Raw genomic sequence first — 26888 nt, 5'->3', positions numbered from 1 at the left:
CCCTGCTTTTAACACAGGGATGGGACCAGATGACCTCCAGAGGTCTTCTTCAACCCGACTTATTCTGTGACTCCAGGGAGAGGACCCTGCCCCTCTAACACAGGTGACATCCAAAAGATTTTACCCTTCATAATTTGCTGAAGTTCCATCTGCAGGGTTTGCACGGCGCGTCCAGGGTGATCGCCTGCTGTGCGTTTAATCCGGTGGATGGAAAGACGGCCATCGACCACAGCTGCTACATCATCATCTTCAAGGAAAATCACTCGGTTGGTATGCTCAATGACGGCACTATAAAAGCATACACCATTTGCCATAAGACATTATCCTTCAGCGAAAGACGGGGCTACAGCCCTATTTATAATCCAACATACAGCTTTCGATTCAAGAAAGTTCCTCATTTCAATGGAATCTCTTTTAAAAATCAGACGAGTGCTGTAAAGTACATTTCCACACTGCCAACAGAACTGGATTTTTTCCACCCAGCTCATTATTAATCTCAGTGCCTGCTTGAAGAAGAAACCACGAATTCCTCAGACAAAGCAGCGTGTGCAGCAATGTGATCTAACCGTTAGGAGCTAGAGAGTGGAAGTCAGGGAGACGGTAATTTGCCCGAGCACGCAGGGTGCGCAGCTACAGGTGCAGATTCCCGTCTCGGTTTTGCCAGTGATAAGCCATTGTCCCTCCCTGCATCTCCTTTTCCCAGTCTGTGGAACTAGGGGCAGCTTGGCCACCTGTTAAAGTACTCCGAGACCTGCTTAGAGGCACTCTGAGAATTAGGTACTATGGAATACCTTCCCTGCCTGCGGTTTGCTTGGGGAATGTCAATATTGCAATTACCAGCGGGGTTTAAAAATCTCCAGCCAGGTTTTAGTCCGTGCTCCCTCTGAGCTGAACGAGGCAAGCTGTACTGAAATACATCGGCTCCCTCTTTTCGTAGCTTTTGTTCTGACCTTGGGCAAGTCACCGAAAAGCTCTCCAAAATCAGAACGCATCGGGGTGTCCTAAGACTCTCCAAAATGCTCTGACGAGGAGAGCTGCAGAAGTCAGCCACAGCAGTATTTTTACATTTCTGGAGCAGGTACTCATTTCCCTACTACAGAGAGAACCAGAAGCTCTGGTAGGGCTGCTGTCGAGTTAAGTCTTCCCTCCCTCCACTGGGATTAAAATAAGCCACCTTTGATGATGAAGGAATTGCACGCGTGCAGAGATCCCTGGAGAATCACCGCAATTCTCCTGGTAATTAGCACAGGGATCCCTGGAGAATCACCGCAATTCTCCTGGTAATTAGCACAGGGATCCCTGGAGAATCACCGCAATTCTCCTGGTAATTAGCACAGGGATCCCTGGAGAATCACCGCAATTCTCCTGAAAATGAGCATCTGTCCTGTTAATTTAGGTCAGTACTCTCTCAGGTTTCCCATCACACACCTTGGAAATCTTTACCGACCTGAAGAAGGATAACACCACTATTCCAAAGTGCTCGTTGGTTTCTTTAACAAACTCTCACCTAACCCACCTTCGTCTCTTTCAGGGCTGCACACGGTAATTAGTGCATGTTTGTGAAGCAATGGCCACACTGACGTCATTTACTTTATTCATAAAGAAACCAGAGCCCCCCCAGCTCGCGTTGGCCTCAGCTTTAAACAGCACATTTTTTGTATACGCTAAAAGATCCCGGACAACGTTACCTAGCATCTGAAGCAAAGTAGTACTCCACAGCTTTCTCCTCGACAGGGAACAGGCAGGTGGTACTGTCCACACGCGACAGGCTGCAGCTCCCCTTCTTGTCCTTACCTAGGGGACAGCAGGATCAGGCGCGGCGGCCGCGATGCCCCAGCCAGAGCAACCCCGGCGCGGTACCAACACGAAGCACTACTGTCACCACCGCGAGCGGTTACAGTAGATTGAACGGCGCCGGTGGAGGAGGGCAGCCCTCGTTCGACTGTGCCCTTCCTCAGTTTGCTTGCAAGGGTCTCACGTGCTTCTTAACGAAGTCGGGAAGCGCAACGTTAGCGCACAACAGTTGAGTTCGAACACAATATTCGGTAAAATTCAAACGAAAGTTTAGATGTGGCTCCACTAGGAGAAGAGAATTCCAGCTGCTTTATGAGCGGTCACATTTACCAGGTTTTCCCAGTTGAATCTGCCCTCTTTATCATTTTTAATTCGCTCCTGTTTCGCTAACTTCCCCGAGGCTCTGCGAAATCGAGCAGGATTGCTCTTTCTTTGTCAGTTCTTCTCAGCAGTGGGGAAATTCTTTCAGAGCTGCCACCTGCGCACCACACTGTCCCACTGCGCACTGGCAGATGTAACCCAAACCTGGTTTTGTCTGGCTGAGCTAACGGGTTCAGGCACAGACCAGGAAACCCACGATTAAGTACTCGGCGTTGTTCCTGAGCTATCGAGTACAACCACCTTGTTCTGATCCAAAAATTGCACAGCTGGTAAACTGCTGCGAGTCTCACGCTACTGCCAGGGAAGGATCTAGGGGTACCGAAGGACACCGGAATAAGAGTTGACTTCTGAAAAACTTGCACTAAGGCTTTTTAAAAGTTCAACGTTTCACCAGGGATCCTTTCTGAAGTATTCTGGCAATTCCCAATTCTCTCTGATCCTCCCCCTCCTCTTTATCTGCAGAAAATCCTTCTCGGTGGCGCAGCTCATCAGGAATGCAGATGAGGACCACAACACCTACTGCTCAGCGCTGACCGCGCACAAAATTATTTGCCCGTCACCGTGCACAGTATGGTACCGGGTGGGGGTGGATTAATCAGTTTATCTAGCACAATGTGCTTACTGCTGAAGAATACCAACTTGAAGTTACTCTGTTATATATTTATTCTATAAGCTCTGATGTTGGGTTTCACCCACCGGATACCAGTCTGATGCAGTGATGTAAGCAGAGCTCAGGATGTTTAGATTTATGCTTCTGTAAACGAAAACGCAAAGAAAAAATACTGCTTTCATGTTGATACTCAATAAGAAGGTTCTACTCAGCCAACAATTTAGAGCCCTCCAGTTACTGAGTCAGCAAATGGGAAAAAAGAAGCTCCCGTGTTGTTGAGTTGAGACAGGACAGACGGATTTGTTGTTGAGAAAGGACAGAGCAAAGGTGTTAGTGGCCGTTCTCCAACGGAAGCACCCATACTTGATCAAAACACGCAAATTTTGTTTCTCAAAACAGAACATTTCCCTGCATTGACTTTACTATGTTGCATTGCTTTCCTATGTTACAGGTTCTACACCGAGCTGCAACTGGAACGTGTGTGTGCTGTGCACGGACACATGCACTATATATATATATATATATATATATGTATAATCTCTTACCAAGGAGTGGTCAAAGAGTTACAGTGAGTATGATCAGCCCGTTGTGGCTGTTACGTTATCTATGCATTTGTCCAGAGACTGGCCATTTATCTCTAGATAAACTGGATTGCTGCTCTACGGCACCTACCAGCCAAATACTAGAATTCAGAGGCAACACAGAAGTAATCTTTTAATCTTTTCCCTTCTAAATCAAAGAATGGAGACATCACAGAGAATTAACAGGTGGAGTAAAAAGCGGGCGGGGGGGGTGAATTTTTCAGGAAGGGCTTAGTGGCCGTGACAGCCGAGGGGCTGCGGTTCTTAAAGCCGCTGGGAATTAAGGTTAACCTGACGCCAGAATCTGACTCTAAATACTTCACGCTGACTTAAGAGAGAGAACGTCTGGTAAAAAGAAACAAGACCTCGCCTAATGTTTGGATTCAGGCAAACCAGCTCCTGAGAAAGAACAAACACAGTTCGTCTTTCAACAGAGTGAGGTTCGTTTCTCCTCCAGCGCAAGAGCCCCAGGCCACTGTCTGCTGAGGGTGGAATCCCATTTATTTACAGCAGCCAAGAATCGGGTCCTTTCCTCTTACAGAAAAGCACTCTGCTACTTTAGGTGTGAGCTTAGCTCATCACATCACGTATGACGGGTTAGCCTTTAAAAAAATTAAGTATTTAATGTGAATTAAAAGTGGTTCACCCAGATGAATGACCAAAGGGGATGAAGTTCCAGCTTCAGGTCAACCTTACTGCTTCTGCCAGAAGCTGCAATTCAGATTCACACTATGATCAGGAGGGAGGACGTGCCTCTTCGACAATCTGAACGCCAGAAGGAATTTTGGAGAATATTTGCATTGGGATTATTAGCAGCCTCCCATCTAAATGGGATGGGTGGACTGACGGGTGGATTTTCCTGTGTGTTGCTCATGGTGTTTCTGATCAAGAAGTAATTTCGATTGTCCCACTTGTTTCCCTACACTACACAGAAAGCAATAACCACGTACTAACGAGACAACGCATATTTGTCTCATTTATGATTCCTTTCCTAAGGAACTGGAGGATTTGTCTGAAATTTCAAGTATTAAGATTTTTCTCCGGTAGGCACATTCCTCCATTTTTATGGATATTCCATCAAAAGAATGATCCACAGATTGTACAGCTGAAAGTGTAATTGGAAAAAAAAAAAAAAAAATCACCAAACTTCAGATAATCGGGGGGCGGGAAAAGCATTACATACATACATTCAGGATTACTGCTAATTATCGAACACCACCCAAGTGTAAACACAGACAAAGCTCACTGGGACTGGTTCTCCACGGTGCACTGCGGCAAGCTATCGTTAGCAACACCAGTGGCAAGTAGTAAGACGCAGCGTGACAGTAAGTCCCTTCGGTCGCTGCATGCTTAGAGAACTAGTCCAGTGCCCAGTAACCCAACGGGTTCAGACTCCTCTGACAAGGGTGAATTACGGGATAACTCTTGGCCACTTCTCATTTGCAAGGGTGCAACTATGCGCCTACAGTGGTAAAACACACGTGTGAAAGATGGATGGACAACACCAATACAGATTGCCACACGAAGGGGAACAGCATTCTGCTTTTTACAAATTATGGGGGGGGGCAGGAGAAAGGTTTGAGAGAGGGGAAAGCCCACAGCCTGCAAAGCACTTGTCATTTTTGTCCTTGAAAACAAACAGGTCCATAAACACCAATATGCCACCCACAAAATATGAACTTAGATATCTAAGTTTAACCATACCGTTAACTTTACTACACTGAACTCTTCTATTTCGTTCTATTCTCCTGCATTAAGATGCGTTTTCCTTGCAACCACTGGACATTACAGCTTTGATCATAAAACTAGAGGCTAACTTGAGCTACGTGGTGGTACAGCACGTGCTTAAAAACTTACTTCAAAAAATAGAATCTCTTTCTTATAACGGTTTAATTTACAGATGAAAGTTTAAAAGTGGAATACGTATTCCAAAGCGTGCAACTGTGAAACTCCACGCTTGTACGTGGGTCCCTGTGCGAATGGAACGTGGTTCCTACGGGGAAGGGGGTGCACACACTTACCCGTCCGGTAGAGTATTGGGATGTGGTCGGTGGAGAGCTTGTGCTCGCTGCGTACTCCTATGAGCAGGGGGCTGCCTCGCCTGCAAGAAGACACCGAGTTACAGCCCTCAGCACCCAAAGATTCATCACCTTGACACCCGACCTGAAAGGACTGTTGTTCTCCAGCACAGCAATGGAACTGAACTTTAAAACAAACCCAAAAGCGAGCTCCTCCCAGAGAAGTTGTTGGTGCTGCAAACACAGGAGGCCTCAAGATAGAGCGGACTAATCTCTGAATAAACACAACACAAAGACATGAGGAATCTGGCTCAAGCTTAGCCAAAACTCTGCAGGAGTAACTGCAGTCCCACAGCCACCTGAACCAGGAACGTGCTGGCTGTTGCTCGCCGTACGTATCCGCAAACGGCTGTTGGCACCGAAACTCAGAACCTGTTTTAGGCACAACATGGTCAAACCGACCCGACTGATGCTGACGTTTAACAGCGGGGCAGACCTGAGCACCAGGCTGGCCCCACAGAGGACTTGTCTGAATGCTGCCACACTCAAAGGAAAAGATAAAAGCATCTCCTTTCAAATCTCTCACAACTGGAGTCTAAAAAAAAAAAAACAAAAACAAAAACCCAAAAAAAACCCCACACCAAACAAACAGCTGTTCCAGAGCAGTTGGGGTACGGGTGGTCAGCAAGAAATTTTCAACACATTTCTGAGAATGTTTTTGTTATGATAAATAAGAAAGGAGAGAAAGGAAATGGAAAGCAACAGCCACCCTCGCAGCATGATGAGAATAACCTCTACTCCACTGCCTTCTAACTTGGAGGGATAAAAAAAATAAAAAGCACATCCCGTGCCACAAAAAACGTTCTTCCCAACAGCAACGCTTACCTGGTACCGACGGCTTGCCCAGGATAATGAACACTTTTGAACACGAGGGCAAAAGCACCTTCCTGGAAGAAAGGAAACACAAACTGGTTATCCCTTTGCCTGAAGCCTGGGCCACCACGTCAGGATTCCCAGCACGGAAACCGCACCCCTGTTTCTGCAAACAAGTAAGAGAGACCGAACCGGGAGCTTCACAGCCGGGTCTTCACAACCGCCAGGAGCGGGGGGCTCATTCTGGCAGGCTGTGTGTCCCCCCCCCAGAGCCCGGGCAGCTCCTCCTCATCCACGAAACGAGCCTTCTCAACTCCCGGCCGCTGCCCTGGGACAGCACGGCCGCTCGGGCGAGGGTCCCGCGTCAGTTCAGGGTGCGGCGAGGGGACGTACGGCGGCAGAGCGTTGGGAAAAGCGGCGCCAAAGCGCTGGGGCGTTTGCTGAGGTGCGGTGCCACCGAGCGCACCGCTGAGCCGTGGCAGCCCGCCCGCAACACGGGTCCTTGGTCTGCTGCTGGCACTGCTCCTGCCAGGCCAAGCACTGGAAAAAACCCTCCTGGAGAGGGCACTGGGAGGGGGCAAGCTGCAGCTGGGTGGGGGTCCCGCGCAGGGCAGCTCCCACAAGAGGCCAGCACCTCCTCCCGATGCAGCTGCGGGAAGAGCTGAGGAACTTACTCCCACTGTCCCCCCAGCGCTACCACCCCCCACTCACCACCCCGCACCCCAGGAGGGGCTGCCTCGGGGGGCTGCTGCGCCCCCGCATTTCGACATTTTTCACGTGAGTGTTGACTAACATTAAAGAAAACCGAATATACGTCCGAGATGAAGAAGGGTCAGAATGACAAAGACCCTCCGTAACGCGTGCCACAGAGCGTCCACGTGCACGGCGGTGCAGCACTGCAGTACACCCGTTAGCGTGCGTGCGTCCGTCCCCAGCCGTCCCCACTCCGCTCCCAGCATTACCAGCTGCTGGATGACCCTCTCCACCAGGGTGGTGAAGCTGATGTCGTCGCTGTCGCGGTTGTCGTACATGTACTTGACCAGTTTGGCGATGCTCTCCGTGTCCGTCTCCGACTCGAAGTCGTAGCCCTTGCTCTCCTGCAGCGACAGCACACGTTGGGTAACCGGCCCGCTGACTTCCCTTCCCACCTTGCTTTTCCTTCCTTCTTTCCTTTTCTAATTTTCTTTTCCTTCCCTTTCCCCATCCTTTGTTCCGGCACTTCCTTTTCCTTCCTGTCTCATTTTTCTTTCCTGTCTTCCCTTCTCCTTCCCTCCTGCATGTCTGCTTCCTTCTATTCCTTTTTTCCCCTCCCGCCTTAAGTCCTCCTTCCTTCTTCCCTGCCTTTCTTAGTCCTTCCTTCTTCCCTTTCCCCCTCTCCTGCTATTCTCCTTTTTATCCTTCTCTTTTTTCCTGCTTTCCTTCCTTTTTCCTCACTAATCTTCCCTTCCTTTCCCCCTGTTCTCCTGCATTTCCTCTCCTTGTCTTTCTTCCCTTCTCTCCTGTCTTTTCCTTTCTCTTCTTTCCTTTCCTTCCCCTTCCCTCAGACTCCTTCTCCTTCCTCCCATTTCCTTTTCATTCCTTTCCTTCCCTTCCTTTTCTCGCCTCCCATTTCCTTCCTTCTTCCCTACCTTCTCTTTCCCATCTTCATTACTTCTTCCCTTCCTTTTCCTTGCCCTCCTTTTCACTTCTTTTCCCTTTCAACCCTTCTTCTTTGCTTTTCCTTCCATCTTTCTCCTCCATCCAGATGTACTTCCTTCCTTCTCCTCCTCCCCCCTGCCCCGTCAGCGGGAGGGAGGGAGCAGGAGGGTACAGGCAGGAGCGGGCGCGGAGCAGCGTGCACAGGAGTAGAAGGGTAAGTGTGAACGGGAGAGTGAGCGCGCACGTGGGGAGCGAGAGTGCAGTGAGTGCACGTGCTAGTGCAAAAGGGAGGGGGAGAGTACGCGCGTGTGAGTGCAGGCTGAGCGTGCACGTACTGTGAGTGCACGTGGAGTGGGGCGGGAGTGTAAGACAGAGTGCAAACGCAGAGCGAGCGTGCACACCTGTGCTCCCGGAGCCAGAGCTGGGGCAAGCAAGTGACTACGAACAGAGAAACGAGTGTGAGTGGGGGGTGAGCACCACTGGAAGAGTGAGAGTGAGTGCAGAGTAAGTGGGGAAGCATGAATGGAGGCATGAGTGGGGGATGACTGAGTGCGAGGGGTAGTGTGAGTGGGGGGAGAGTGCAGGAGTGAAATAGGGGGGGTGGGAGTGAATGGGAAAATGAGCAAATGGAGGCGAGTGTAAGAGTGAGTGGAGGAGTAAATATGAGCAGGGGAAGAAGGGAAGGAGGCGAGAGTGTGGAGGAGCATGAATGGGAGGTGAGCAGAGTAGGAAAGTGTTGGGGGAAATAAAAGTGTGTGAGAATGAGTGGGTGAGTGAGGAGGAGTATGTGTGAGTGAGGATATGAGTGGGGGAGAGAGCGGGAGAGTTGAGTGTGAGCAGGGGAGTGAGCGTGAGGGTGGCATGTCAGTGAGTGCAGGGGTAGTGAGTCTGAACAGGGTGAGTTCAGGAGTGGGAGAATATGACAGCGGGAAATGGGGGAGTGAGGAGGAGTGGGAGGGTGATTGTGAGTGGGGAAATGAGTGAGTGTGAGTTCATGTGTAAGTGGGCGCATAAGAATGTGAGTGAGGGAATGAGGAGGGGAGGAGTGAGAATAAGTGAGGGAATAAGGAGGCTGAGTGTGAGCGGTGCAATGAGTGTGGAAGGGTGAGTGGGGGAGTGAGGAGGGTGTGTGGAAAGGCAAGTGAACAGGAGAGTGTGAGTGAAGGGGAGTAACACCTGAGGTGAGTGGGGGAGAGTCGGGGAGCGAGTGGGGAATGAGGAGCAAGGTAGGGTGTAGGGGGTGAGAGGTGTGAGTGCAAAAATAGGAGTGAGGGAACGGGGTAGCGAGTGGGGGCCTGAGTGAAGGAGTGTGAGTGAGGGGAGTGTGTGTGAAGTGGGAGACTGAGTGTGAGCGGGTGAGTGAGGAAACGGGGGGGTGAGAGTAAAGGAGTGTGAGCATGAGTGGGAGAGTGAGGAGGAGTGCAAACAGATGAGTGTGAGTGGGAGAGGGAGGGAATGGAACAATGAGGGGCGTGTGAGTGGGGAGTGTGAGCAGTGTGAGTGTGAGCATGTGCGTGGGGAACCAGTGGAGGAGCGGGAGTGGGAGAGAGTGGTGGGGGAGCTTTAAGTGAGCAAGTGGGGGAGCACAAGTGGACAGTAAGAGTGGGGGAGTGTGAATGGAGGAGAGTGAGTGTGAGGGGGAAGTGTAAGCTTGGGTGCGTGAGCAGAGCCGTGAGTGAATATGAGAGTACGAGTGAGGGAATGCAGTGAGTGCGGAGCGTGTGAGTAGGGGAGGGTGAGTGTGAGTGAGATAGGGAGGGACTGGGGGGATGTAAGTGTGAGGATGTACTCAGAGCAGGAGGCAGTGGGAGAGCGTAAGTGCAAGTGGGAGTATGAGTGGAAGAGTGAGCGGGAGAACAAAAATATGAGTGGGAGGATGTGACTGGAGGAGTATGAATGTGAGTGGAGTGGGAAAATGTGAGAATACAAACGGGGGGGGCGAGCAGGGGGGAGCAAGTGCCGCGCGCGGGGTGCGGGGGTCGCTCACCAGGAATTTCCGCAGGTCCTTGTAGTTGGTGATGATGCCGTTGTGGATGACGATGAACTCTGGAGGCAGAGAACGGCCCCGCTCAGCCCCCGGCCTGGCAGCGGGTGCCCGCGGCCGCGTGGCACGGACGGCACGAACCGCGTCAGCACCGCGCTGGGCAGAACCGAGCGCCGAGCCTCGTCCCCCCGGCGTGACCCCCCGGCTCTGCCGGTAACCGGTAACGGCAGACGATGACAATGACCCGGGTGGGCCCAGGGCTACTGAGATCCCGCAGAGTTTCTGAGGGGGCTCACACCTGGTGGCTCCCAGCCCGGGGGGAGGCGGTGGCCAACCCCACCGCGGCCGGGCTGCGCCCCACCGCAGCACGGAGCGCAGCCACCCTCTTCCGTGCAGCCGTGATTATGAAAAAAACCATAATTAAACGGGGGGGGGAGGGGGGGAAGTATCCAAAATCCCACCCCAAAGAATAGCCACGAAAATTCTTCACCTTCAGTTCCATTCTCTTTCACCCCCTCCTCACACTGTGCCCATGAAACCAAGTCCAAAGCCCTCCAGCCTCACAGTAACGGGGGTCAGCCCCACAGCCCGCCACAAACCCCCCGCCCCGGCACACACCGGGCACCAGCGACAGCCACCAGCTTCCCCCGACGCCCCCAGACCCGCGGCTCCTCACGCAGCCGCGCTCACCGTTGTTTTTATCCGAGCGCTGCGGGTGGCTGTTGATGGGACTGGGCTCGCCGTGGGTAGCCCAGCGGGTATGGGCGATGCCAAGGTGCACGTCAAACTCGATGTCCAGGTCCATGTCCTGTTGCTCTGCAGAAGTAAGAGAAGTTTTCAGCACTGAGGGGCTGCCCTACCCCAAGGTCAAGGTGGGCGCCTTGCCAGGCCACCGGGGTCCGCAGGACAGCAACACCCACCAGGAAACACCATCCACAAATCCAACAAAACACCCAGCTTGTTCAGAATGCAGATGCATGCAAGTAACCTCCCCGCATTCCTCACCCCGCCAAAATAAAACAAAACAACTTTAAGAAAGAATCCGACCTTAATTTTATCTCTCAGGGCTGTACCTTGCCATCCTGTCAGCTGTGACCGAACCAGCCCGTTTCATGGTTACGTACAACTATGGTCAGAATATTCATCACTAACCCTTGTTTCTAGAAAGCATGCCATTAGCATTAATGTTTCTTTGGTTAAAAAAAAAAAAAAAAAAAAAAAAAAAAAAAGAGTATTCCTCTTGTTCTGTAAGCATCACCACAATCTCTTTAAAACCGTAGACCCTGCAATCTTCTTCAGCAGGCAAACATTCCTTCAGAAATATTTTTGTGTATCTTCTATTTCTGCAAGGCACATACCGCCTCGCCGGGACTTTTCAAGGTCCTGCTTTCCTCTACGCTACGACCAGATCTGCCCAGCTCCCCGTCGGACACAGCACTCTGCTCCGTGAGGTTAGTGCTAGCACAGGTTAGAAGTTCAATTACAGCCACACGGCGGCTCTCGAATGCCAACTAGAGATCTTTACTCCTCTGAAAAGCATCTCCCCGTCCTCACACCGCTGACCTGCATTCCACACCCAAGAACTTCGTGTTTCCTCGCGATGCGCACAGATTTGATGAGCTGAACACTTAAATCAAGGTAACCCAGAGAGCAGAAATGGATGCAGAAGACCTCACTCTCCGCGTTCTCATCAATTTGACAGCTGCACACATACATCAGTGCTTTCCTGAAGCCAGCTGCATCGCCCATCACCACTCGGATGGACAGCTTTAGCTGGGACAAGCATTACATATGAAAATTCAAAATTCAACTGGTGAAGAAGAGAATTTCTCTTTTTGCCCAAGCTCTAGGTCTCTGATAATTATCTGCCAGATATTCCCCTTTATCCAGCTTAAGGAGTATTTTTGTTTCGGGCTTGTTTTTTTTTTTGGTCTGTTTCCTAAACTGTATTTCAGGTCTGTTTAACTTTAACAGGATGTGATTCATTTTGTCTTGAGAAATCAGGACTTCTCTGTAACTCCATGACAACACCCACAGGATCACTGGGTTCTTCACAGCACACGAGCGTTGACATCTCAGGTGCTTTATAGACGAGTTATTTGGAAAGACAGTGTTTCTGGGTAAACCAGCTGATATTCAAAACACAAATGAGGTCAGAGGACATTTCAAGGAAAGAGAGGAGGCCAAGAACAAAAGGGAAATAAAATACGTACTGTGAACCTCTTCATCCAGAGCCTTCACTTTCCCCTTCTGTTTGATAAGCTGGATTTTGCAAGCGTTAGCTTCCCAGTCCTTGTCATTTCCACCATCGATTCCCACACCTAAGCACCACCACAGAACACGAAGAAAGAGTGTGAAGTGCAGAAGGGGTATTACAGTATCTTACATAAACAAATACTGCCGAATTATTATCTTTTTTTCCCCACAGTGCCCTTTCTCCCAACAGCCGACCCTCCAAATAAAGGCAAGAAACCCCTTAGATCAGAGGTGAGTTTTCCATTCGTCATCTTGTAGGTATTTTAAAGCCTTAGGTAACGGGCATCAAGAACGTTCACAGAAATCTGGATCCTGAAAGTTAATCCAAACCTCTGACCACATGACCACAGGCACATCCAATTTGTGTTTCAGCCTTCAAAAGTAAAAGACAGCGGAAACACCATTCACAAACGCACCACAAAAATCATCATTTACAAGCCAAAATTCAAAAAAAATAATCACTTGCTCAGAGCGAGCTACCTGCAGAATCATAGCCTCTGTACTCCAGCCGCTGGAGCCCTTTGATGAGGGTCTCCAGGATCTCCCTTCTTGTCCGGGGAACATGGTAGTTCAGGTAAGCAAAGATGCCTGTACGGGGGAAAAGAGCAGAGCTTTAAACACAATCACAGCTGAGGAAACTCCGTACGTGCCATCTACACGGTACGCGCACGTAACGAATCCTCAGGCTGCCCTTCGTACTGAGACCACCCTGCAGGAAGGTACCACCGCGTCCACAGCAATTCCTGATCCCGCCTGAGGTCCAACGGAGAAGATGCCACCAACACTGAAGAGATCAAAACTAACGACAAAACGCCAGCATCTTTCTGGTGACACTGAAAGCAACTAAACAGGAAAATAATAAGCCTGGGCGCGATGGGAGAAAGAATTTCCGCGGGAGCTGGACCTGCACGACAGAAGGAGCTGTCAGGAGACAATGCAGGGGACGGGAAACTAATCACTGCAGATGAAAAATTCAAGGTGCAGTAACACTGAGCTTTGCATGCTGAAGAACCATCTTCAAAAGGAATTCTTCCTTGAACAGCTTTCTCTAAGTTCCTCCCACAGACTCACTAAGAAAAAAAAAAAAAAAAAAAAAAAGTCATTTAACTCACGCAAACACCCTCAAACTAATGAGAGCTATTTTTCCTGTAGGTTGCAAAGGAAGATAAATTATTGCTTCAATTTTTAAGCAGTGATGGGGACACACAAATTCCTAGATTTCTAATACCAACTATGGCTCTATTTCAGAAAGATTTCCTTTGGTGCCGTCAGGAAGCAGCAGCGTGAGAAGACATTCACTGCATGCTAGAAATATCTGTACTTGAAATCTACCGTTTCGCCCTGTCTAACATTTCCAAGGAGAAAAATGTCTGCATGGAATAAAAGGAAGACGGGTTTCACGCAGACATCCATATAGGTGACTGGTAATTCAAGGTTTGTCATTTGAGAACCTTCACCAAAACCTCTGGAGGAGAATGGCGTTCTGTTGCACGCACAGAAAAACAAAGTCCTTTTAAAGGCATCCCGAATCTTTAACTCCTTCCTGATAGCACTGCCACACAGCCGGCCTCACAGCTCCCAGCTTCTATTCCTGCGAACAGTTTTACTCCCGAGATGATTTTTGGAACCTCTGTCTTTGCTCCATCTTTGCTTCTCCACACTTTATTTTAACGAACATTTGAAAAACTGCATTCTTCAGCTGCTCGCGTGTTGGAATTAAACTCAATTATTCAAAGCCTTTTGATGTCTTAATTTATTTTGTAAAGTAGAAACATGGGCTACTCAGACTTGATGGATGCACCGAATACCACACAGCAAAGTGCTGAAACATTCACAAGTGACTTTTTAGCCTGAGCGGGGACAACGAGGTCGTGTGCAGCCATGTACCATTCTGACATTTTCCCACTCTTCTCCCTTTCCCATGGACTTTGGCTACGGGTCTCGGGACAAGTTTGTTCACCAGCTTCACCCTCCCATTCCCAAAGCACCAGAAGTTACACCTCCCTGCAGCTCTGCTGCAAAAAGAGCACACCACATCTCACTTATTTTCTTCTGTGTTGCTAGAAAGAATTAGGTGCACGTTCTGTTGTTCCTCCCTCTGAAACCACCCAGGCAGATGAAGAAAAAAAAAAAAAAGAAAAAAGGGGAAAAAAAAAAAACCCAGAAAAAAAAGGGGGAAAAAGGAGCTTTTCCATTGGTTTCTTTAGCTTCTGCCTTCATTTCCGCAAAACCCAAAGCCTTTTCTGATAACCACCTGCAAGACTATCAGGACCAAGTTTACAAAAATGTGCAGTTTCACTTCTGTTGCTCCTAACATCCCACACCAAGCCTGCAGCCAGGGCTGCTGCTGCCATCTCCTGATGGCATTTGCTCCAGTAATGACACCGAGACAGCGAGGTCCTGCTCCGCAAACCTGGCAACTCACAGCTCAACAGTTCAACAGATAAACACCGGCAGCAGTTAACAACCTCTGCTCTATCTCCAAAGCCTCCTCTGAAGGATACTTCCCCCACGCTGTCAATCTCCAAACCCTCCTCCCAACCCTTCTGGGAGAAAAAAAAAAAAAAAAAAGTTTTCCAATTTGAGATACTTAGTTCGCTCTGTTTCTAAAAACCACATTCTTCAGGCAAACAGCAGCCTCCCTGTTTACAAGTGAACCGACTCCAAGTAGATGTCATCCCGGCTGAAGGACGGCACATTTCGGCTAGATCCTGGATGCCTAAAGTCCTTTAAATGACTTCCAGGTCTCGCAAGGGGAGCACAAAGCAGGCTGCTTTACTAGCAGGCAGCTGGAAGAGCCCCTCTCTCCGTATTTACCAGAAACTTCCCAAACAGGTGCTCAACGGAGCGACAGCGTCACACAAAAAAATAACAAGTGTTCTACCACAAAGCAGAGCAAACAAGCACACGAGATGTCTTTGGAAAGGTTCCAGCGGCTCCTGCCACCTCCCTTTTCCCCAAAGCCACCCACCACGGCACCCAAGGTACAGCTGCTCCAGAAGGCCTAATTATAACCACCACGAGTCATGATGGGAACGTGAACGCCGCGTACGTTTTCCCGAATTAGCCAAATAATTTCGGAGCTGAAACCTCTCTCCGTACCTCGGAAGCAGACGCTGAGGCTCCCCTTCCCACCCAAAGCTCTCCGGCAGCACGGGCAGCCCCTCACCCTGCCGAACCACCTCCCCCATCCCCACAGCCCCCTCGGCGGCACTGGCCACCTCGCTCTGGCATAACCAGTCCCACCCAGTATACAGCCACCCGGTAAGTTGTTCCACCACCACGGCACACCACCAAAGGCCACCCAAAAGCGGGATATGCTCCTTTGAGCAAACAGGGACCGAGGACGAGCGTTAAGGTGCTCTGGAGTTCGCACATCAGGCTGGCCGCGGCGAGAGGGTCCCTGAAGTTCTTGGCAGCAAACGGCAGCAGCGTGAGAGGCACAAGAGCCGCGCTGACGGGAGCACCGGGGAGCCCTTCTCCAGCAGGGCATCGTGCTGAGCAAACGGGGGGCGAAAACGGGTGAAAGCCACTGCAAAGCTTGGGGAAGGAACTGGGGACCCGCGCAGGAGCGATGGGGACGCACCAAGAAGGGAGAAGAAAGGAGGGCTGTAGGAAAGGTGGGGGGAAGCAGCGCAAACAGGACAGCAGGCTTATTGTAAGCAGCCTGCCCCCCACCTCACAGCCCCCCTTGGCCGCCCACCAGCATCTCCAGGCCTCCCCTGTAAACACTGGGGGATTCGGGGTTGATTCAGCTCCGCTTCTAGATCTCCAGAGGAAAACACCTGGAGCGATAATGGAGACACCGCTACGAAAATAAAATTCTAAGAACTCACCTGCGATCGACGCGTTTTAGGAACGATCAGGCAAGTTAAGAGAAGCAGGTTTAAAGAGCAGCTGCCACGGGGACGTGGAGGTGGCCCTCCCCTGCGCCCCAGGGACATCGGGCATCGCCCCTGTAACGCCACCGGGCACACCGCTACAAACACCCAGCTGCTTTCCAGGCTGCGACACTGCATTTTAAATGAGGGTATTTTCCATCGAGGTGGACTGGGGAGCCCAACGCAGAGAGCACAGAGCCCCGTCCCCCCAGCACATCTGTAACTGGTGACACGGGCGCAGCCCAGAGGGGCAGGGGGACACCGGGAAACCACACGCCTGGAGCCCCAGCGAGGCCACGAAAATCCAAGTCTTCCATGTGAAAAAGAAGTCTAACTCCATAGATGGGCACAATTATTAAGCAGAAAGTCGGTTTCTTTACCTGAAATAGTTTTGCAAATGTGAGTTGAGCACTTTAGCCTCCATCCTGCTTCTGGCGCAAGGATTGCAACTTATTTTGAACAAAAAAACCCAACAACAAACAAAACAAAACAAAAGGCTTAAAACCCGAACTATGTCCCTCAAGGCAGGGCTGACTTCGGACATCATCTTGTTAAATCGGAATTCAGATCAGACAGTGGCTTGAAAAGTTGGTTTTCTCTGCACATTTTAACAAGCTCAGTCACACCTGAACTGAAAAAAAAAACAAACCCACCCAACAACCCAAAACTTGACTCCTTGAAACAGATCACAGCTGCCAGCAGCGTACGACAAAACACCACGTACTGAACGGGCACAGGGCAGACAGTGGCTTCCTCCGGGAAGGGACGGCTCATCTGGAATGAGACTGAAAACCGGCACTGTTTATTTCCACACATACTGTAAACAAACAGAAAACATCTATCTAGAAAGGAGCCAACTTGGCATTTGTCTCAGGCGTTGAAAAAAAAATAAATAATCTATTAATCACAGCCCAATTTTATTAAGATCATTCACAAGGACTGTGAAAAAAATAGGAATCTAAGAATACAAAAAAACCTACCGAAACAAAACCAAAGAATTCAGTGCTTCTCATCAGAAAACACAGAGACTATGAAAAACAAGCCAAGTAAAAGAAATGCAAATACAGTATCAACGCTGTGAACTACGTGGACATGCTCCTAAAAAAACCTCAACCCTGTAAACACTGGGAGATTCAGGTTTGATTCAGCTCAGCTTTTAGATCTCCAGAGGAAAATACCTGGAGTGATAATAGAGACACCACTATGAAAATAAAATTCTGAGAACTCACCTGCGATCGACACATTTTAGGAACGATCAGGCAAGTAAGACAAGCAGGTTTGAAAAACCTTCGAGAAAACAGGAAAAAATGAAGGAAAAATAATATGTAAAAATTATGCATAATTAAAGTAAAAAAAGGGACAATAAGGCGGCTGAAAATGAACACAAGTCCTCCTAAACACATGACTTACTAATGTACAAGCTAAAAACAAATATCTGAAGGCTTTTCACCCATTTATGACACTTGATCACAATGAATTATGTATAAATAACAGTTTCATTTACCGGAAACATTTTCAAATGCATTTCCATTTTCTCTTTTCAAACATCCCATAATGATACGATTCGTCATAGCTGGAGAAAATTTCAATCCACATTTAGAAAACAGCATTTTTACTGGCTCTACCCTAACTATTGGATTATTCAGGAATATATGAGCAATCACATCTCTTAATCACTTCCATCTTTTAAGCACAACTCCACTGTCCTCGACAGAAACACTGATGAGAAAAAAAAGACCCAAACACTTGTTATGCTTCACTGATCTAAGCGTTATTTCTGAAAAAAATGTTTATTTCTCCCAGCAGCCACCAACACGGGCTCCGCAGATTAATTCTGTTCTAGAATTAGACTTCAAGCCTTCGGTCCCGTCCGTGTAAATGTACGGCAAGGAACGCGGCGGTGCCGAGGCGAGGGGCGCTCAGGTGATACGTCCCAGCAGGACGCAAGGCCCTGTAGGAAAATAACCTCTTTTTTTACTCAAAAGCTGAACAAAGGGTCACTCCATTCAGCTACAAAACATAGCCTTCCCCAAGGTGGAACGCAGCACACAACCCTACCTCACAGTTTAGGCTACAAAAGACCTTTCTTCCCCACCCCCGAGACGTGTTTTTCTCCAAATCGCAATGTCTTGTTCAAGCCTTGCTCTCTCCCTCCCTGTGCTTATATTCAAATCGATCTCCACGATTTAGAAAATGAAAAGATATCAACTGCACAGATCTTTACAGCTGCTTGAAGGCTTCCGTGAGGAGCACTGTCACAAAAGCGCCAATTTTTCCTTCAAAGTGACAATTCATTTAAATTACAACAGTCAATGGAAACATGTTGGTTTTGATGAAATTCCCATGCAAATCTAGCGAATTTCCATCGGGGTCCCATCTGGTGCACCACCAGCTCATCCCCCCTTGCCAGCCTAGACACCACGTGCTGAAAATGTGCAAAACTTGAAGTCCAAAACAGAACATCCCTGAAACCGACCCTGAAACCCGCAAATTTCGGGTCCCTAGCAGACCTGAAAAGAGGAATTTCAGTTTCAGCTCAACTTACACATTTACACACCATTCAACTCCAAGTGTTCTTCAATAATAACGCCGCACCTGCCCTCTGTAACTCACGCTCCAGAACAAGCCAGAAAGAGGTGGTGTTACAGAAAAACCAGGATATATGAACGACGTTTAATTACACCACCTGGACAAGCCTTGAGCTGGCATTGTTCAAGGTGAAACATCCTATGTGAAACAACAACAAAAAAAAAAACCCCACCCTGTGAACTTCCTTCTAGTCCAGCACCATCTGCAATTGTGAATTCCCAGCTAAAATAAGACAGCAGCAAGCACACTGCGGGAATTTATATCTGACAGGCTCAGAAAACACAATACCCCTGTCTGGAATACACTAATATACTTCAGGATTAGAACAGCAGTCACGCTTTACAACATAATAAAACATTTCAACTGGTAGCTTGACGCAGGACTTTGTACAAACAGAGTGAGAAGTTGTTCAAAGCACGTCAGCTTATCGTACGGTTCTTGAATCGCACTAAGACTCGCCATCGCTGACAGTCTGGTATGTATTTCTTTTAAGCAAAATAACTTGAACAATATACTGCAGAACACAAAACGGATCCTTTCTTGCAGGTTTGTCTTAAAATCCTTACCTGGTGAACCACCAGAACAGGTATTCAGCTCTTGTGAAACTCAGCGCTCTTTAGAAAACATTTTAAATAATTAAGCACAAACTGGGCTGCCTTAAAGACTTCACGACAGACAGCTGACAGACTTTACCAGAAGAGCATTTTCACCAAATGGACGCTCAGTATTTCTGTTGCTGAGTGTCACCAAAACACTTTTTCTGAGAGCTTCATTCTCCTGTGACCTTTTCGGTGCTCATGTTCCCTGGTAAGTTCACAGGCAAATGAAGTGAATCACTGCTTCCAGGTAAGAATAAATGGTCTTCTCCAGCATCCTGAATACGTGAAGTTACTCAGGAACAGCTTCTGCTAATCCTTCCACACAAGCAGGAAAGCCTTCAGGCTAGGTTTACTGTTGGATTTACAAATTCCTTTATACCATACCGTACACTGTTAACACCATTTCAACAGACGATGTTATCAGCATATCCACTTGGCAATTGTAAAGAACCCTTTATCCTCGTGATGATTATTAGGCCTCAAGTCTTCAACAAATTAGATGCAGGCTCCTAAATACCACATACATAATCTACATTACGGTCTAGGAAAAGCAATAAAAATATTCTTCTTCCAACTACAGCAGGGGAGACACCAGGCAAGTTCTAACCCAGACAGCAATCATCGTGCAGAACAAAGTCGCAGAACCGATGCATCAAACCCACTGGCCAGGCTCTGCGACCCGCTGCCCAGGCGGCTGGCTGATGCAGAACGCCGTGCCAGCCCCGACGTACCAAAACGCGGCTGAGTCTTGGTCAGAAAAAGGTCAGAAACAAGCAGACTTGTCAGTACGACGCCTGCAAGCTGCATATGGGAGTTTGCATTCAATCCGTCAATCGAATTGCGCTGGGAGAAAAGCACTGCAGAGGAAGATCCACTCGGTGGAGAACCACATTTGTCCACTGGATGCTTTTACTGCCCAGGCACACACCTCTCTTCAGCTAAGGAGGGCCGGGTTTCTCCTGTCTGGAGTAAACAGGGACTCACTCTGGGCAAGAGCCACCACCCCGTGCTTCACAGAAGGTGCACCCAGGCATACACATGGTGTTTCAGCAGGCGGGAGGGCAGCCCCGCTGATGTCCGTGCAACCCCAACGCTGGAAACCTGAGTCTGGCAGACCCCACTGATGTCCGTGCAACCCCAACACTGGAAACCTGAGTCTTTCTCAAACCTGTTTTTATCTTCAGCAATCGCTAGTAACACAGGAACTAAATTCTCCAGTCCCTTTTCATGGTTTAAAAGGTCACGGCATACGACAGGTTTACTTATTTACAGAACAGTCTATCAAGCTACCTTGAAAAACCTGTTTTCCAAACTATTTCATAGATGCCATTGAACTGGTTTGGTGCATTCAGACCAAACCACATGCAATTTATACCTGGCTAGGTCTTCAAACTGCAAGTCTGTAACACACACGAGGAACAAACCCTATTTTTCCCGTAACGCTATCAAAACCAAAACCCCAGCACATACACACAGCAGGCCCGTTATTTATGCTAGGCATCAAGGAACTGAACTTCGAGGTTGCTTTCCATAACCTGTCAAGTGGTACGAGCACACCAGATCATGGGATCTTGCAAGATCCTATACACGTACACCTGAACATCAGATCACCAGTATGCTGAAAACACCGTGTTGGTAATTCCAGCCCTGAAGCTGTCACGGAGGAACTCAGGTAACAGCAGCAGCACTGTCACCTTGTTTTAAAAAAGGCTCATCTTAGTAAGTAGCTTTCTGTGTGAGCCGAACTGGATAAAAATCTGAATGCAGACCAGGTAACCACCAGACAGCGTGGCAAGTTGAAGCAATCTATATCCTGACTTACGATTCTATTACGAAATGTTGTCTGAGGGTTCGTACAAGCAACCAGGTCCACACAGCTCTCACTACAACACTGTGTAACATGGCTACTCAGACCTTTTGCAGGGCACGGTACGAGAAATCAGAGCCGTCTGCTCCAAGATACTCACCACCTCAGCTAGGGGAGCCTTGTTAGCGTAAGTACTCGGAGCATCACAAGCCAGCTCTGCCTACATATGACACTTGCAGGGCAATCTCAGAGAACACCACCTCAGGTTGTTCACCTTGTTCCTTTGCTGGAGTCTACCGGTGCTGTATGGAAAAATGCCCAACCTGCCACTGCAACTCGTGTTTCCCACCGTGAGCAGAGCCCACCGCCCCTTTTGCCTTGTGCTCGCCAGCCGGACTGCGAACGGCCGCAGCACAGGAGGCTGTGTTCCTTGGTTTCTGCCAATGGCACTTAACCACAAGTCACAAGAGTTCACGTGGTAGCACCCTCAGACTCCAAACAGTTCCCCTCCTGTTCCCTACAGAAACCTTTAACTGCCTTCGGCCACACACTTCCTGCGCTCAGAAGCTCCCCAACTTCCAAGGCTCATTTTGCTGTATTAATGTGCTCAGTTAATGCTCTCTTCTTCTCGTCTCTCGCTGTAGGATCTACCTCTGGCTCCCAGAACAGGACACAATAACAGAGCCAGTAATGCTTAACGCCTTTCTTACCATTCCATCAAATGTTTCAACATCCGAGAAGAACTTTGCTTCTATCAAAAAGGGGAGAAACACGTTAAATCTTGAATGCAACCAAGTAACTCCCACAGCATTTTCAGGGCTTATTGCAATTAAAAAGACAAAGAGCAGAATGTTAATATCACACAGTTCACACCCTGGACCTCACATAAGGCAAGCACAAGGCACCAAAACCATCCCTATTCTTGTAGCAAGCTATTTATAACCATAATTATCCCTTCTATTCTTAGCTTCGCTCCATTTTGTACTTTTAACGCCAATTAACATAGTGTTAAACGTAAGCTGAAGCATGAATTTCGGATCACCTCTTTGTAGCGCTCCACAGACTTGACAATTTGAAGGTGGTGCCACTTCAGTCTCACAAAAACAATGGAATAGGGCAATTTGCATAGCAAATATAAAACCCAGTCTTGCTTACAGCGCCCTTTTAATTTCGCACATAAAAATACAGAAAAAAAAACAAAGGAGGAAACATGGAAAGACAAATAAGAAGAGTCACTGTTGTGTAAATTTCCATGGAAAGACATGGAGCCAACGTGACAGAAAGGAAGAGGAAGAGAAAGGATGATTTCTACTGCTGCATCCAAACGATGAGGTAAGTAATTGTACTAACGTGACAAATGGGAGTGCAAAGTACCAAAGTGACCCTGGGGAACAAGCCTCGCTGGCTCGTGCTCCAGCGCACCCAAGGCATGTGCTCAAGGCAGGGATGCTCCGCTGGGACACGAACGGGTGGAGATGAGCTGCTGCACCACCCCGCAACCGACACTTCGACGCTGGGTTTAAACCCATTTACCCGCCTGCCTCAAGACCTACGCTGCATAAACTTGCATCAATGTACGAGCATCCACATCAGGAGTTCTAACGCCTAAAAAAAGATAATAACAATAGACAAGAGTTTCCCTGTAGAAGTGGGAGTGGTTGCGCTGCCATGCCCGGAGCTGCGTTCCCAGCGGTGAAGCCGCATCCTTCCCTGGAAGGTGCGTGTTCCTGACGCTCCCTGGGCAGAGGCTCCCGTGTCACTTGGCTGCTTTGGAAAGCCACAGCCTACAGGCACCTACAGCCCACCCGGCACGGGTCTGGGCTGCCGCCACACTCCGCACCGCCGCCGCTCTGCCCGGACCCACCGGTAGCGCCGGGTGCCGGCCTTTGCACGGCCCGGCCACAGCGGCGCTAACTGCGGGCCAATTCGCCCTTGCAAGTTATTAACGCGTTACAAGATGCCTCCCCCGGGGAACCGTACGCGGGCCGCCGGCCGGGTGATGACATCCCCAGATAACGACGCCGGGGCCCCTCCTCGACGCGGCCGAAGCGGCCGGCCCCGTTTTTCCACCCCGGTTCCGGGGGTGCCCCAGGGGCCGGCCTAGCGCTGCCGCCCGGCACGGCGGAGGGAGCAGGGCCGGGCAGCCCAACCCACCGCCCCCCCCCCAGGCCCCGCCATGCGCCGCCCGGTTCCCTCGGCGGGCCGCGCCGCCCTGCCCTTACCGCACATGGTGCGCCCCCGTCCGCGGCCGCGCTGGCTCTGCGCGCCGGGGCCGCGCCGCCCGCCCCCCGCGGCCCGGGCCCATGGCGCAGGCCCGCCGCCCGCCCCGCCATTGGGCCCCGCCGCCCGCCCCGCCCCCGCCACCCGCCCCGCCCCCGGCCCGCCATTGGGCCCCTCCGCTCGTCCCGCCCCCGCCCCGCCCCCGCCCCGCCCCCGGGCCGCCTGGGACGTGGCAGCCGGACCCGCGGCCGCCGCCGGGAGGAGGGAGGGCGGCGCCAGCGCCCCGCGGCAGCGGCGGACAAAAGGCGGGGGGCGCCCCCCTCCCCCCACCCCCCGGCGGCAGCTGCACCAACCGGGCGGCACCGGCGGGGGTAACGCTGGGATCCCCCACGCGCCCGGCCGGGGAAGGAGCCGGGGGTCCTGGCCCCGCAGCACACGTGGCCCGGCTGCGCGGCTTCCCCTCCGCTCCGCACCGGCGCAGCAGCCGGGCAGCGACACCAGTAAGATGGCCCCGCAAACTGGGGCGGGCGCGAAGCCTGGCCTGCGGGTAACGGCGGCGCAGCGCTGGGAAATATGGAAACACCAACGGCTGGGAGGGAGCCGGTCCCTTCCCGGGAAAACCGCTGCTCGCTCCGCTGGGCCCGGGCCCGGAGGAGTCACCAAAGGGCTCCCGAGGAAGCCCAGAAAATGCCAACGGTAAAAAACCAGGAGGGGCCGATTCTGGGCTCGCTGGAGCCTGGCAGAGCACAAGCCGGAGCGGGAACGTCGCCCGCCCGGGAACCATCGGCCGGCAGCCAGCACGCGGCCCCCTGCTCCGCTGCGAGGGCCTGGCGGGACCAGCCCCGGTGCAGAGCTGCGACAAGCGGCTCACCCAGTGCTTTACCTCCCAATTAGTCCCAGTTCCCAGTGCTTTACCTCCCAGTTAGTCCCAGTTCCCAGGACTGGCTTGTGCGGAGCTGCGACAAGCAGCTCACCCAGTGCTTTACCTCCCAGTTAGTCCCAGTTCCCAGGACTGGCTTGTGCGGAGCTGCGACAAGCAGCTCACCCCGTGCTTTACCTCCCAGTTAGTCCCAGTTCCCAGGACTGGCTTGTGCGGAGCTGCGACAAGCGGCTCACCCAGTGCTTTACCTCCCAATTAGTCCCAGTTCCCAGTGCTTTACCTCCCAGTTAGTCCCAGTTCCCAGGACTGGCTTGTGCGGAGCTGCGACAAGCAGCTCACCCCGTGCTTTACCTCCCAGTTAGTCCCAGTTCCCAGGACTGGCTTGTGCGGAGCTGCGACAAGCAGCTCACCCCGTGCTTTACCTCCCAGTTAGTCCCAGTTCCCAGGACTGGCTTGTGCGGAGCTGCGACAAGCAGCTCACCCCGTGCTTTACCTCCCAGTTAGTCCCAGTTCCCAGGACTGGCTTGTGTGGAGCTGCGACAAGCAGCTCACCCCGTGCTTTACCTCCCAGTTAGTCCCAGTTCCCAGGACTGGCTTGTGCGGAGCTGCGACCGAGCGGCTCACCCAGTGCTTTACCTCCCAGTTAGTCCCAGTTCCCAGGACTGGCTTGTGCGGAGCTGCGACCGAGCGGCTCGCCCAGTGCTTTACCTCCCAGTTAGTCCCAGTTCCCAGGACTGGCTTGTGCGGAGCTGCGACCGAGCGGCTTGCCCAGTGCTTTACCACCCCTTTGTCAGCTGTGGAGGGGGGCTCACTTCCAATTCTGATTTCTTTTTCCACCTCCACGTCTTTAATTACCAAATGCCGCGTGGCGGTGGCAGGCGATCTCCGGGTGAGGAAGGAGCCACCAGCCCAGAAGGCGATCACCAGGACCACACGCGGTGCGCCCTGGCACAGCAATCCTGCTCTCCTCAGCTGTGGCCACTGTTCAGACTCTCCGTTACTGATCTGACGGGCACACCCCATTCACCCGCTGCTTTACTGCTCTTAACGGTGTTTCTTTGCTGCCCTGCAGCAGCTCCCAGTTCATGACTTCTTACCCCCAGCAGAATTTAAGAATACACACCTAAAATCACCTGCAGCATTATCAGAGGGCAAACTCCTGCTTATAACGTAGGATGCCCCAGACCTGAAGGACCATGGACAGTCCTTACGAACACTCCCAAAATACATAGCTCACGTCAGCAGCACAGCAAATACCGAACTTTATGACTTAAATCTATACCATACTTGATGCTATAAAAATTAATCCCTCAACCCGAGGCTAACTCATCCTTCTATATGTAACAATCTGGTGCAAATTCCTCAGAATTTTACACATACAGAATTTTACACATACACATACAGAACATTCCATGTGTTCAGTCTGGAAGTGGCTATTTAATTCCCCTCCCCCAAGCCAGTATTTATGCCCCATGTTCCTCTGTTGAGGTTTGCTGTACATACAGCACGTGGGTTTACTACCATGTATAGTTCACACGAATATACACGTGCAACTCACTACCAAACGGAGAAATGTGAAAATGTTTCCCAAACTCTCTCTCACACATACAAGCGTTTTTAAAAGTAACTAAAGGGCTCATGGCTGGGAAAAAGAATACCTGCTTTCTTCTTCTCCAAGCTCAACACACTTCACTTCAAATAGAAGTCCTGGCTGAAGTCCTGAATTTTACTGGTGAAGATTACCAGCTCCCAGGAAAAAAAGAAAAAAAAAAAAAAAAAAAAAAAGAGTATGTTTTGTGATCCCTGACACATAATGCACTTTGAATTCTAACATCAGGTGACATGAGGTATTTCCTCCTACTACTACCTTGGGAAGTACCTGCTCCAAAAATGCTGTCAGCTGTTAGCTGCCTCACAGTGTACATTACAGTATTATCAGATGACAAACAGGCGGATTTCTCCTAGAAACGTGGAATGAGTCACATCCCACCAAAAAGCACATGTCCACCTGTGAACAGTTCCAAGATGACAAGAGTTTAGATAGCTGTGATCAACTCCCCGTAAAAGAGAGTTCTAGAACAGCGCTCAGAAAACATGAATGGATTTTGTGTGTCTTCTCTAGCTGACATGGGTGAAAACATAAACAGCTGAATGGCAGACTGTAATTTTGCCGTTATCCACAGCACAGCAAAAATACCAAAGTACTTTTTTCTCTTTAAAAAAATGCCAGAATAATTTCAAGTAGTCATTACTACTATAAACATAATGACTAACTGCAATTTTTTCTTTCTAAAAAATTATTTCTACAAAGAAAAACTTCAGAGTCAAAAAACCATGCTGACCGGAGCATTACAGTACAGCACAGCTTCCCAGCCACCTAACTGACAAGCCCTCCAAAAAAACCAACTGCAAGGCCACCCCATGACATACTGTACTGTCAGCGGGGCCGCCGGCCACCTCATTCACTCCTAAGCTACACACTGAGTAGTCATTACTGTACTCCCCTTTGCCTCCGTGTCCGTGAACGGGCAAGGTTTTTTTGGGTGAGCGGAGGAGACGGGACACCTCTCGCTAACGGGGATTCTGTTTCAGACAGAGCTTGGAAGGTTCACACAGAAACTCCTCATGATTTGGGCTGATGATTTTACCACATTGGGCTATCATAGTGTTAGCATTTCTGGGTTTGGTTTTGTTCCCCAAGTGACAACTGGCACTTAACCCCCTCCCTCTGTTTATCCCGAGTTGGAGACCCCAACTTTGCTGCTTTACACTGCAGA

The 26888-nt window shown here is 50.2% G+C and overlaps 1 protein-coding gene across 3 annotated transcripts in view; it reads right to left on the bottom strand.

The window, feature by feature from the left end:
- The window catches only part of GFPT1 (glutamine--fructose-6-phosphate transaminase 1), a 40532-nt gene that overhangs the window by 13446 nt on the left and 198 nt on the right, over nucleotides 1-26888 (bottom strand). For 2 of the 3 annotated variants that reach the window (XR_005101575.1, XM_037371433.1), the window contains exons 1-10: nucleotides 23234-23295; nucleotides 12616-12723; nucleotides 12093-12200; nucleotides 10570-10695; nucleotides 9883-9941; nucleotides 7220-7354; nucleotides 6270-6331; nucleotides 5388-5467; nucleotides 1689-1794; nucleotides 125-288 (exon numbers count right to left, since the gene is read on the bottom strand). Coding sequence is in view for 2 of the 3 variants with exons in the window: in XM_037371433.1 (XP_037227330.1) it covers nucleotides 125-288; nucleotides 1689-1794; nucleotides 5388-5467; nucleotides 6270-6331; nucleotides 7220-7354; nucleotides 9883-9941; nucleotides 10570-10695; nucleotides 12093-12200; nucleotides 12616-12723; nucleotides 23234-23240 (955 nt within the window). In the remaining variant the exon portion in view is untranslated. Of the gene's footprint in view, nucleotides 1-124; nucleotides 289-1688; nucleotides 1795-5387; nucleotides 5468-6269; nucleotides 6332-7219; nucleotides 7355-9882; nucleotides 9942-10569; nucleotides 10696-12092; nucleotides 12201-12615; nucleotides 12724-23233; nucleotides 23296-25769; nucleotides 25858-25990; nucleotides 26120-26888 lie in introns of those variants that run through there. The other variant, XM_037371434.1, reaches the window with a different exon arrangement.

This window comes from Falco rusticolus, chromosome 20, assembly GCF_015220075.1.
Source record: "Falco rusticolus isolate bFalRus1 chromosome 20, bFalRus1.pri, whole genome shotgun sequence".
Classification (NCBI taxonomy): Eukaryota; Metazoa; Chordata; class Aves; order Falconiformes; family Falconidae; genus Falco; species Falco rusticolus.
This window is presented reverse-complemented; position numbering and strand designations above follow the sequence as displayed.